The 14,247-nt window shown below is 42.0% G+C and overlaps 1 protein-coding gene across 2 annotated transcripts in view; it reads right to left on the bottom strand.

Moving 5' to 3' along the window:
- The window catches only part of LOC140195135 (coiled-coil domain-containing protein 149-like), a 100,918-nt gene extending 86,919 nt beyond the window's left edge, over window positions 1–13,999 (bottom strand). The window contains exon 1 of one of the 2 annotated variants that reach the window (XM_072252950.1): window positions 13,809–13,999. In XM_072252950.1, coding sequence (XP_072109051.1) covers window positions 13,809–13,856 — 48 coding nt within the window. In that variant the 5' untranslated portion in view covers window positions 13,857–13,999. Of the gene's footprint in view, window positions 1–11,577; window positions 11,682–13,808 lie in introns of those variants that run through there. The other variant, XM_072252951.1, reaches the window with a different exon arrangement.
- Window positions 14,000–14,247: the final 248 nt, after the last annotated feature.

Here is a 14,247-nt window from a genome sequence, read left to right as displayed (position 1 = left end):
CATCTGCTCATGGACTTTTCTGCTATAATATCAGTATAAATATAATAGCTGTTAATTGGAGGAGGGCCAATTTCAATGGGATGATAATGGCAAATGGCAAACAAAAGTTGGCAGACAAAGCTGTAGCATAACAATTGGGCTACCTTTCATGAAGAGATGGTTTATGTACAACTAAGACACCAACCAATAAATAACATCTCTGGATGACCAAACAGCTGCCAGGATAATCAAGGACACGACCTACCCAGCCAACACACTTTTCGTCCCTCTTCCCTCCGGGAGAAGGCTCAGGAGCCTGAAGACTCATACGGCCAGATTTGGGAACAGCTTCTTTCCAACTGTGATAAGACTGCTGAACCGATCCTGACCCGGATCTGGGCCGTACCCTCCAAATATCCGGACCTGCCTCTCGGTTTTTTTGCACTACCTTACTTTCCATTTTTCTATTTTATACTTATGATTTATAATTTAAATTCTTAATATTTACTAATGTTTACTATTTTAATATTTTTAATATTTAATATTTGTAATCCAGAGAGTGGGAAGTGCAGAATCAAATATCACTGTGATGATTGTACGTTCTAGTCTCAATTGTTTGGCGACAATATAGTATAAAGTATAAATAGAGGAAGATAAAGCAATAAAAGAATTGCTTATGCAGCTGTTGGATTGTAAATACCAACAAGAATTAGGCTGATTACAGAAGAAGTTGAGGGCAAGTTAAAACAAAAATAAGAGAGACTAAGAGAGGATATGAGAAAAGATCACTTGCTAAACAATGAGAATCCAAGTGTTATAGAGGCATATAAATAGTAAACGGGTAGTGCAGGGAGAAGAGGAACTTATTAAGGATAGAATGGGAACATACACATGGAATGTAAGGGCACTATTAAGGTGTTAAATGAGTACTGTATCTTCAGCAGGGAAGAAAATGCTTTCAAATTAATAGACAGGGAGCATATACTCAAGTTCTTTGATGTGTTAAACATTGATACTATGGAAATAGATAGTTAAATTTGAAATGGATGAGTAAATTACCAGGAGAGTATGGGATGCATGCTAGGATTTTGTGGGAAATATGGGAGGGAATTGCAACATTGTAATACTCTTTGTAACCAGGAGAGTAGTAAGTTCTACTTTCTTGTTCAAGAAGTGAGCAAGAATAAACCTAGCAACTACAGATCAGTCAGTTTAACTTCAGTGGTGGGAAAGCTTCAGAAATAGTGATTCAGTGCAGAATTTATAGTTGCATGGAGGAGAATAGATTAATTATGGCAAGCTAGCACAGATTTATCAAGAGTAAATCATGTTTAACTAATTTCATATAACAGAAAGAGTTGATGAGGTTAATATAGTTGATGTGGTCTGCGTACTTTTGATATGGTGCCACATAACAGGTTTCTCAAGTAAAATTGAATCATAGGCCCTAAAATGGACATTGGTAGCATGGATACTAAGTTGTCGAAGTAACAGGCAATACAGTGTTGTGGTGAACAGTTCCTTTTCAAACTGAGGGAAAGTGAGTAATGCATTTGCTAGAAATTAAAGTTAGGGCCATTCATTTTCTTGATCTGTATTAATGACTTAGAACTGAACGTATCAACCACAATTTCTAAATTTGCCAATGACATACAACTTGGCAATATTGCAAACTGTGAAAAGAATAGTGATAAGCTACAGCAGGATATAAACAAGTTGGTGGAATGAACAGATGTGTAGCAGACGAAGTTTAATGCAGAGAAATGGAAGGTGATGCATTCTGGTAGGAAGAATAGAATAACTGTATAGGATGTAGGATATTTGTCCAAAGGAACACAGAAGTAGTGGACCTTCTGACATGGATGAACAAGTCTGGATGTTATCAGCTGAAACAGGGGAACAGGAAAATCATGTTGAATGTTAATGAAATATTGGTCTGCCCTGAACTAAAGTTTTGGCTTGAGTTGTCTCCTCATAATAAGAATGTGAAACATAGGACATGGTTCAGAAAGAATTTATGAGGATAATTCCTGGGATAAGTAGATTAGAGGGGCTGTTTTATTTCGGGAAGAGAAGGGTGATGAGAGATTTTATGGAAGTTTTTAAAATGATGAAGGGACTGGATGGAGTGGGTACTGAGAAGGTATTTCCTTTTGTAGAGGGTTGTGGACTAGAGGTCACAGGTATTAAAGAGCAAGAGAATTTAGAGTGACATGAGGAAAAGATTTTTTTAGGAAGTATGGAGTTGGGAAGTGGAAAGGACTGTCTGCTGATGTGTGGCTAGAGGCAGCTTTCATTGGGACTTCAAGGGTGAAAAGCACAAATAAACAGTAAAGGAAAATTTGCAAGGTTATGGAGAAAAACAGAGAAGTGGAATTTATGAATTGCTCTGGCAGAGAATTGGTGCAATCACAATAGGCCTTATAGAACCATAGAACCATAGAAACTACAGCACAGAAACAGACCCTTTGGCCCTTCTTGGCTGTGCCGAACCATTTTCTGCCTAGTCCTACTGACCTGCACACGGACCATATCCCTCCATACACCTCCCATCCATGTATCTGTCCAATTTATTCTTAAATGTTAAAAAAGAACCCGCATTTACCACCTCGTCTGGCAGCCCATCCCATACTCCCACCACTCTCTGTGTGAAGAAGCCCCCCCTAATGTTCCCTTTAAACTTTAAACCTTAACCCATGTCCTCTGGTTTTTTTCTCCCTTTGCCTCAGTGGAAAAAGCCTGCTTGCATTCACTCTATCTATACCCATCATAATTTTATATACCTCTATCAAATCTCCCCTCATTCTTCTATGCTCCAGGGAATGAAGTCCTAACCTACTCAACCTTTCTCTGTAACTGAGTTTCTCAAGTCCCGGCAACATCCTTGTAAACCTTCTCTGCACTCTTTCAACCTTATTTATACCCTTCCTGTAATTTGGTGACCAAAACTGAACACAATACTCCAGATTCGGCCTCACCAATGCCTTATACAACCTCATCATAACATTCCAGCTCTTATACTCAATACTTTGATTAATAAAGGCCAATGTACCAAAAGCTCTCTTTACGACCCTATCTACCTGTGACGACACTTTTAGGGAATTTTGTACCTGTATTCCCAGATCCCTCTGTTCCACTGCACTCCTCAGTGCCTTACCATTAACCCTGTATGTTCTACGTTGGTTTGTCCTTCCAACATGCAATACCTCACACTTGTCAGTATTAAACTCTATCTGCCATTTTTCAGCCCATTTTTCCAGCTGGTCCAAGTCCCTCTGCAGGCTCTGAAAACCCTCCTCACTGTCTACTACACCTCCAATCTTTGTATCATCAGCAAACTTGCTGATCCAATTTACCACATTATCATCCAGATCATTGATATAGATGACAAATAACAATGGACCCAGCACTGATCCCTGTGGCACACCACTAGTCACAGGCCTCCACTCAGAGAAGCAATTCTCTACCACCACTCTCTGGCTTCTTCCATCGAGTCAATGTCTAATCCAGTATTACCACCTCTCCATGTATACCTAGCGACTGAATTTTCCTAACTAACCTCCCATGTGGGACCTTGTCAAAGTCCTTACTGAAGTCCATGTAGACAATATCCACTGCCTTCCCTTCATCCACTTTCCTGGTAACCTCCTCGAAAAACTCCAACAGATTGGTCAAACATGACCTACCACGCACAAAGCCATGTTGATAATAAGCCCCTGTCTATCCAAATGCTTGTAGATTCTGTCTCTTAGTACTCCCTCCAATAATTTACCTACTACTGATGTTAAACTCACCGGCCTATAATTTCCCGGATTACTTTTCGATCCTTTTTAAAACAACGGAACAACATGAGCCACTCTCCAACCCTCCGGCACTTCACCCGTAGACAGCGACATTTTAAATATTTCTGCCAGGGCCCCCGCAATTTCAACACTAGTCTCCTTCAAGGTCCGAGGGAACACTCTGTCAGGTCCCGGGGACTTATCCACTTTAATTTTCCTCAAGACAGCAAGCACCTCCTCCTTTTCAATCTGTACAGTTTCCATGGTCTCACTACTTGATTCCCTCAATTCCATAGATTTCATGCCAGCTTCCTTAGTAAATACAGACGCAAAAAACCTATTTAAGATCTCCCCCATTTCCTTTGGCTCCGCACAAAGCCGACCACTCTGATCTTCAAGAGGACCAATTTTATCCCTTACAATACTTTTGCTCTTAATATACTTGTAAAAGCTCTTTGGATTATCCTTCACTTTGACTGCCAAGGCAACCTCATGTCTTCTTTTAGCCCTCCTGATTTCTTTCTTAAGTATTTTCTTGCACTTCTTATACTCCTCAAGCACCTGATTTACCCCCCGTTTCCTATACATTTCATACAACTCCCTCTTCTTCTTTATCAGAGTTGCAATATCCCTTGAGAACCAAGGTTCCTTATTACTATTCAATTTGCCTTTAATCCTGACAGGGACATACAAACTCTGCACTCTCAAAATTTCCCCTTTGAAGGCTTCCCACCTACCAATCACATCTTTGCCAGAGAACAATCTGTCCCAATCCACGCTTTTTAGATCCTTTCTCATTTCTTCAAATTTGGCCTTCTTCCAGTTCAGAACCTCAACCCTAGGACCAGATCTATCCTTGTCCATGATCAAATTGAAACTAAAGGTGTTATGATCACTGGAACCAAAGTGCTCCCCTACACAGACTTCCGTCACTTGCCCTAATTCGTTTCCTAACAGGAGATCCAATATTGCATCCCCTCTAGTTGGTCCCTCTATATATTGATTTAGAAAACTTTCCTGAACACATTTTACAAACTCTAAACAATCTAGACCCCTAACAGTATGGGAGTCCCAATCAATGTATGGAAAATTAAAATCCCCTACCACCACAACTTTATGTTTCCTGCAGTTGCCTGCTATCTCTCTGCAGATTTGCTCTTCCAAGTCTCGTTGACTATTGGGTGGTCTGTAATACAATCCCACTAATGTGGCCATACCTTTCCTGTTTCTCAGCTCCACCCATAAGGACTCAGTAGACAAGCCCTCTAATCTGTCCTGCCTGAGCACTGCTGTAATATTTTCCCTAACAAGCAATGCTACTCCCCTACCTTTCATTCCTCTGCCTCGATCACATCTGAAACATCGGAACCCTGGAATATTAAGCTGCCAGTCCTGCCCCTCCTGTAGCCAAGTTTCACTAATTGCTACAACATCATAATTCCACGTGTCAATCCACGCCCTCAACTCATCCGCCTTCCCCGCAATACTCCTAGCATTGAAATATATACACCTCAGAAGATTTTTACCACCACTCACAACCTTTCTATCAGCGGATTTGCTTAAACTTTCAACATCATTTATTTTCACCCCAGCCACACTGTCAGCTCTGGCACTCTGGTTCCCATCCCCCTGCAAATCTAGTTTAAAGCCTCCCCAACAGCACTAACAAACGTCCCTGAAAGGATATTGGTCCCCCTGTGGTTCAAGTGTAACCCGTCTCTCTTGTACAGGTCCCACCTGCCCCAGAAGAGGTCCCAATGATCCTGAAATCTGAAACCCTGCCTCCTACACCAGTTCCTCAGCCACTTGTTCCTCCTCCAGAGCATCCTATTCCTACCCTCACTGGCACCTAGCACAGGTAGCAATCCTGAGATTACCACCCTTGAGGTCCTGCTTTTCAACTTCCTACCAAGCTCTCTATACTCAGTGTCCAGGACCTCTTCACTCTTCCTTGCTACGTCATTGGTACCGATGTGCACCACGACATCTGGCTGGTCACCCTCCCACTTCAGAATTTCATGCAATCTATCAGAGACATCCTTGACCCTGGCACCTAGGAGGCAACAAACCATCCTGGATTCTCTGTCACGACCACAGAACCTTCTACCTGCACCTCTAACTATCAAGTCCCCTATCACTACCGCTCTCCTCTTTTTCCCCCCTCCCTTCTGCACTGCAGAGCCAGACTCAGTGCCAGAGATCCGGCTACTGCAGCTAGTCCCAGGTAAGTCATCCTCCCACCCCCCAACAGTATCCAATGCGGTATACTTGTTGTTGAGGGGAATGGCCACAGGGGAACCCTGCTCTGCCTGCCCTTTCCTCTTCCCTCTCCTATATGCTGTGACTATTCTATAATTCTATGATTTGGGATTTAGCTGGACTGAATCATGGTGAGCTAATATGCCACGAACACTTTGATGGTTGGAATGTTTAACAAACATTATTATTTTCAATACTTCCCTCAATCATTCATATTCTAGGATTAGCACATAACCACAACAGCTCTACTTCCAGGGAGCCAGGGAAGTTCAAGTTCAGCAGCCTCTTTTCTCCTCTTGTTTTATATTATCTCAGGTACCACTGGGACATTGTACAGCTTTGTCAATGACAAATAATTATCTTTGAAATACTGTTTCTGATGTTTGCCAATACTTAGCTTAATTGCCAATGTAAAATTGTTGATTCTCTATAACAACAAGCTAAACATTATTTTTGACAAAATGTTTGCAAAAGAATTTTGACAAGCTCTGCAACCTTGGCAACAAAGTAGTGATGACATTATTCTACACCATCTTGCAGACCAAAAACCACAGGAAAACACTTCCACAGGAAAAATCTGAAACCCTGCCTCCTACACCAGTTCCTCAGCCACTTGTTCCTCCTCCAGAGCATCCTATTCCTACCCTCACTGGCACCTAGCACAGGTAGCAATCCTGAGATTACCACCCTTGAGGTCCTGCTTTTGTTCTTCAAGGACAAATTTATATTTAGTCATACCACCCATTATCAGAAAGATTATTTATACTTTGTTAATTCCAAGTTAGTAAAAATACCCAAAAGACCATAAGACTATAAGACATAGGAGCAGAATTAGGTCATTCAACCCACTGAGTACTCGGTTGTTCAATGATGGCTGATTGATTATTCCTCTCAACCCCATTCTTCTACCTTCTCCCCAATACCTTGACACCCTTACTAATAAAGAACCTATTAACCTCCACTTTATATATACCCAATGATTTGGCCTCCACAGCCATCTGTGGCAATGGACTCCACAGGTGCACCATCCTCTGGTGAAACAAATTCTCCTAATCTCTGTTCTAATGGGACATCCTTATTTTCTGAGGCTGTGCCCTCTGGTCCTAGACTCCCCCATTATAGGAAACATCCTCTCCATGTCCACGCTGTTCGGCCTTTCAATATTCTATAGGTTTCAATGAGATAACCCCTCATTCTTCTAAACTCCAGCGAGTACAGGCTTGGAGCCATCAAACACTCCTCATACGTCAACTCTTTCATTCCTGGGACCATTCCCGTGTACTTTCTCTGGAAACTCTGCAATGCCAGCACATCCTTTCTTAAATAAGGGGCCAAAACCTGCTCACCATGTTCCAACTGCGGTCTGACCAATGCATTATAGAGCCTCGGCTTTAGTAACATGGTAATTTTAAACAAAATGTTGGAAACTATACGTCAGCTTATAATGGGTAAATATCTAAATAATGCTCCAAAAGAGGTGTTTATGTTTGTTTACATCAAAATATTTATACTCTGAAAAGGTTCATTTGCTGTTCCCCCAAACCCTTGGTATGAGCCTCTGTAAAGGCATAGACAAACTCAACTGATGCCTATCCAAGGAGAATAGTAAATCACTGTAGAGCTTCTGCAAAGCATCAACCATGGAATCAGTTGCTCAGTTAATGACTGCTTCAGATGATTTTCAGTCAGTAAAGCCACTATTTCAAACTAATGCTTTTTTCCAATATAAACAGAAACAATCTCACACTTTGAAATGCTGAAGATAACTCCACTCTTTAGGAGTTTGCGAAAATTCGGCATGGCACCTAAAACTTTAACCAACTTCTATAGATGGGTGGTGAGATTATATTGACTGGCTGCGTCACAGCCTGGTATGGAAACACCAATACCCTTGAATGGAAAATCCTACAAAAAGTAGTGGATTCAACCCAGTCCGTTACGTGTAAAGCTCTCCCCACCACTGAGCACACCTACACAAAACATGTCACAGGAAAGCAGGATTCATTGTCAGGAATCCTCATCACCCAGGTCATGCTTCTTGCTGTTGCCATCAGGAAGAAGGTACAGGAGCCTCAAGAATCACACTACCAGGTTCAAGAATAGTTATCTCAACCATCAGGCTCTTGAAACAAAGGGAATAACTTCACTTGCTCCATCATTCAAATGTTCCCTCGGCCTATGGCCTCACTTTCAAGGACTCTTCATCTCATGTTCTCAATATTTATTACTTATCATTATTACTTCTTTCTTTTCGTATTTCCACAGTTAGTTGTCTTTTGCACACTGGTTGAATGCCCAAATTCGTGCATTCTTTCATTGATTGTATTACGGTTATTATTCTTTTATGGATTTTTGACTATGCCCAGAAAAAAATGAATCTCAGGGTGACGTATATGTACTTTGTTAATAAACTTACTTCAAAATTTGAATTGGAATTACTCACTTAGTTGTTTCCAGCTACAGACAGGGCAACTTTTATAGAAATTAGATATCTGAAATGAATACCACAAAGGGAAATACACTAGACAGGTATATGGAGGAATTTAAGGTGGGGGGGGGGTTAAATGGGAGGCAGGGTTTGAGGGGCCGCACAACAATGTGGGCCGAAGGGCCTGTACTCTGCTGTACTATTCTATGTAGCTATGTATGAAATATATTATAGGCAAAGTTATGTCAATGCAAATAATTTTAATTATCCACCACAATGAAATAGAAAACGATACCAAAAATACCTGCATGCTATGATAATGAAATCACCAATAAAATAAATTTGAATACCCCACCTTATCCTTCTTCAACTCATTAGCAATGACTCCTACTCAAAAGCCACTACATATTTGAACTACCATAGTATGAACTAGTGCTGTACAAGAATAATTAAGAAATAGTACAGCAACAGATTAGGGATTGTTTCTGAAATACTTATTGACCCATCTTTTGTCATTGTTATTGTTCTTTTTCACAGCTTGTGGCGCATCAGGCAGCATTTTTTTTTGCCATTTCCTTAGCGTTTGTCCGTCCTTTTTATGAGGCTGAGTTGCTAACCCAGCACAGATGGAAACCATGCAAGGGGCCGGCTGGATTTGAACCTGGGACCATTTGCCTCAAAGTCCGGTGCTGAAGCTACTATACCACCAGCTGGCATCCTATGTCATTAAATAACACAAAACTTATTTTAGAAGGGATCATTATAATTCCATAGTTATACAATTTGTTGAATATGAAAAGTAATCCATACAGAAACTTTTATTCATTCTGGGACAGTTCCAGGCTCCATCTCCAATTGAATAGAATTCCGAAAGCATATAATGGCTAATACGCCCTTCAGCTGCATTAAACATACAGGCTAATTCTACAATAAAATGCTCAAAGCACAGTAGGAGAGGCAAGTGAGGTATTAATAATGATGGTGAAACCCTCTATGCTTCCTGTTATTATTCTGTATTATTGATCACAAGTCCAGGAATAAGCAGATGATTTGCTGTATTCGGCACCACAACATTAATTAAGACACAAGAAGAATTCTTGGCATAAATTGAGTATGCAGTTATACCAATAAATTATGAAGATCCAAAATTGCTTAATCACTAACAGGAAGGGCTTTACAGACCTCAGATTTGCAAGCAACACAGGATCAGCATAGTGAAGGGAATTTAATCTCTCTGAACAAAACAGTAAAAATGTTGTTGAATGAGCTATAACTAATATTTTTATGCCAGTTATTAACTATGACTAAACAATCTTAGTCAGTAACCGAGTAATAATCACCATCGCTGGATACTACATCCCATCTCTGAGAAGGCACCAGACTATTATTCAAAAATCAAGAACTAGGAAATCCACATCATAGGGCGGATTCACTAAGGTCAGCAGCACATGACATTCCTTAATAGCTGACCTGAAATTCTGTGTGGAAGTGCAATTTTACTTTTAAAAACAATGCAGTGCTCATAAGGGTTTCCAGACATGAAGCCCTAATTTTGTATCATTCCATCACAATAACATTTATAGATTGTCATAACTGAAAAATAATGCAAAAAAGTTATTTTATGTCTAAGATACTTTAGCTTCTTCCACACGTCTTTGTGCATGCATCAATCTTTATTTTGATTATTGCAAAATATTATACTAGTTCACTTGCTCATTAACTTGATTGGTTGTCCAGATGGTAGATGGAAATAAAGAGAGCACGGTAAGAATCAAAGAGTCTTTGATATGTCACCAAAGACTAGCAAATTTCTACAGCTGTACAGCGGACAGCATTCTGTCTGCCGCATCTGGTATGGAGGCACAAAATAAACAGGAGTGTAAAAGGCTTTAGGGGTTGTAGAATCAGCCAGCTCCATCATGGGCACAAGATGTCCCACCACTGAGGTTATCTTCAAAGGACGGTGCCTCAGGAAGGCAGCATCCATCATTAAGGACCCTCACCATCCAGGATATGCCCCTTCTCATCACTACCATCAGGGAGGAGGTACAGGAGCGTGAAGGCCCACACTCAGCATTTTAGAAACAACTTCTTCCACTCTGCCCTCAGATTTCTGAACTGTCCATTAACCCCTGAACACTCATCTCACGATTCCTCTTTGTATTTTTTTTTAATATTGTAACTTAAAGTAATTTCTTATGCCTGTACTGCTGCCACAAAACAAATTTCACGGCTGATTATTAGTGACAAGATTATGGTAAGCTTAACCTGCTGGGAGCTGGCCTGAATAGCCTCCTGTGTTCTCTACGAAGCCCCTCAACCTGTTGAGTATTTCTAGCATCTTACGATTTAAAGCCACTTTCTTAATTTTTTTCCCAATAATTTGGTAACTTGCATCCAGTACCGAAGGGAAACAACTAGACTTCAGGAGATTTTGAAAACCAACCGCTGGTGAATTAATCAAGCCGTCCAGGCAATTGGTCAAATTTTTTTTTGCCACAAGCACCCAGTGCCGGGCCACCGCGGCAATGCAGGGAGCGCAACCGGTTCCCCGGGCCCATCCACACCCTCCTGTCCCAGCTGCGCGCAAGCGCACTGGCTGCACCACTAACCATGACGTAGAGAATCCGAACCAAAGCCGGATTTGCAGTCCAAACCGGCCCAGAGATCCTGAAGTGCAGTTCCACATCAACTGGCACTACGCCCGGAAGTAGTTCCACGAACTGTCCAACTTACTGTATATCGATAACACGTTCTGAGGTAATTATATGTACTGACAATGCAGTATGGTACAGACCCGTGGACTGCTCTCTCATCTGGGATTGCTGCACGCACTGCCGTGCACTATGGATAGTTTTGTGCGCTGCCCGCGCCATGTAGGACCTGCATTCTGGGGCAGTTCTATGCACAGTGTTGGAACATGGATGTGGTGCATTCACATTGTTCAGAGACCACAGATAAGCTCCCCACTCCGGAATCAGAATCAGGTTTAAAATCATCGGCACCTGTCGTGAAACTTGTTGTTTTCCAGCAGCAGGGCATTGCAATACATAGTAATAAAAACTATAAATTACAGGAAGTATATTTTAAAAAATTAAATAGTGCAAAAAGAGAGCAAAAGTAAAATACCGAGAAAGTGTTCCTGGGTTCATTGTCCATTCAGAAGTCTGATAGCAGAGGGGAAGAAGCTGTTCCTGAAATGTTGGGAGTGTGTTTCAGGCTCCTGTACCTCCTCCACCTCCTCCTTGATGGCAGCAATGAGAAGAGGGCATGTCCTCGGTGATGGGGGCCTTTAATGATGGATGCCGCCTTTCTGAGGCATTGCCTTTTGAAGGTGTTGTGGATGCTGGGGAGGCTAGCATGATGGAGCTGGCAACCTTCTGCAGTTTTTTCCCCCCTGATCCTGTGCAGTGGCCCCTCCATACCAGACGGTGAGCCAACTAGTTAGAATACTCTCCACAGTACACCTGTAGAAATTTGTGAGCGTCTTTGCCTCAATTCTCCTCAAACTCCTAATTAAATATAGTCGCTGAAGTGACTTCTTTGAAATTGCATCAGTATGTTGGGCCCCAGCTGTTTACACCCAGGAACTTGAAACTGCTCACCCTTTCCGGGTCTGATCCCTTAATGAGGACTAGTGTGTATTCCCTCGACTCAGCTTTTCTGAAGTCCCCAATTAATTCCTTGATCTCACTGATGTTGAGTGCAAGGTTGCTGCTGTGACACCACTCAACCAGCTGATCTATCTCACTCCCGTACACCTCCTCGTCACCATCTGAAATTCTGCCAACAACAGTTGTATCATCGGCAAATTTATACATGGTGTTTAACAGTCACGGGTGTGGAGACTGGTGAACAAGTCTAAGAAATGGGGATAAAACACATTCAAGGGATGAGAGTAATACACATAAAATGCTGGAGGAATGAGTTGGTCAACAGACAGAAAACAAAACAGTAAGGATAAACATCGGCAGGCTGTGACTCGTAGGGTACCAGAGGAATTACTGTCTGTGTCCCAGCTATTCACAGTCTTTATCGATATTTTGGGTGAGTGGAGCAAATGCAGCATTTCCAGGTTTGCTGATGACACATGTCCCTACAGCTGAGCTTGTATTTTTAAATAGTGGAGATTTTGGAAATGTTGCTTTTCAAAAGGATTTAAACATAAATCACTGAAAGCTAACACAGGTGCAGCAATCAGGAGGGCAAATTATTTGGCCTTCATTGCAAAAGGATTTGAGTACAACAGGAAAGATACCCTACTATAATTAAAGAGATTGCACCTGGCATTGTGTACATGTTTGGTCTCCACTTAACAGAGATAGCAGCTGTGGAGACAGTTCAGTGAAGATTCACCAGACTGGTTGCCAGGATGATGGATTTGTCAAATGAAGGAAATTTGAAAGCTCCTATTCAAAAGTATAAGATGTGACCTCATTGAGGTATGCAAAATAATTAGCAGGCTGAAGAGGGTAGATGGGGAAGGGTTAGCATGGGGCATGGTGGTGGATATTTCCTTTGGCTGGATTAACCCCAGGAGTTAGTCACAAGATAAAGGGTAGACAAAGAGGATACATTTCCTCATTCAGAGAGTGGTGAATCTTTGGAAGTCTCAATGATTCCATTCAAAGGTAGTTAATAAATTTCTATTTATAGAGGAAACAAGCAATATAGAGATAGGGTAAGAAAATTAAGATCAGTGGTGATCACGCTGAAGATGGAACCGGCTCACCGGGTTAATAACCCAGTCCCGCGGTTCTTCCCTGTGGGATAGATCCGCTTATACAGAACTAAACTATAATGCTGCCCCACGCACTGTTCGCGCACACCAGGGCAGTAACACCTCCACACTTGCCCGACTCTCTGAAATAGTTCCACACAGACCCACGTACTATCCTAATCACAATCTGGATGCGTTCTCCTCACTGACCCATACTCTGGGATTGGCCGAAACGCTGGCGCTACATGGGGTTCAATTTGAATCTGAGGCAGTCCCACACACTGCCATACATTCTGGGGTCGTCCCACACTGAAGGGGTAGTTCCGGATGCCGCCCCACACTCGGGCTCAACCCTGATCCCTGGTTCCAGAGCGCGTAGTTCCCATTCTCGACTAACCGAGACAGGAAGAGAACCGCAGCCCCGCCAGTTCTTACGTCTAACCCCCAGTACATTTAACACCATAGCAATGAATAATAATTTTTTAAAAAAGGAAGCTTTCGGTCGCGTAATTACTCGAGCTTCCGTGTTGTCCCCGTCAGGACCAATATATCTTGAATATAATTCCTACCAGATGGCTGAATGACATTTCCCTTCCGGACCCCAGCCTTGCTTGGATTAATTTATTTTATGCAGGCTCACCTCGTTCACTAGCCCCTGCCATTCGCCTTCGCTCCTCTTGGAGGTCATCTTATTACCAATCTGGATATGTGTGTGTGTGTGTTTTTTAAATAAACACAGCCGGCAGAAGCTACCAAAGAGAAAATGTGCGTGACGATTGGGATCAGTCAGCCACGGGCAGTCGCTTCCTGCCAGCTGCACTACCTCACTTCCATGTGTAAACGGAGCTCGACGTCAGGTCGAGCCAGGTTAAACTCAGCAAGGAAGTGAGCCGAACAACACTGGCAATTTCACGACTGTCCGCTCTTCTCATATCGCAGTACCACTATGTGGAAAGGAGGAACAAATGGTTGATTTAAATACTGTAGGAAATCAGCCCTTCCCCCACCTTCCATTCTTAAATGTATTGATTTGGTTGTCTTATGTGAATCCAGTTTTGTGGTCTAGTTATGTGGCAAGT

Source organism: Mobula birostris, chromosome 3 (genome assembly GCF_030028105.1).
Source record: "Mobula birostris isolate sMobBir1 chromosome 3, sMobBir1.hap1, whole genome shotgun sequence".
Lineage (NCBI taxonomy): Eukaryota > Metazoa > Chordata > Chondrichthyes > Myliobatiformes > Myliobatidae > Mobula > Mobula birostris.
Note: the sequence above shows the minus strand (reverse complement) of the source record. Positions and strands in the feature narration are given on the sequence as shown.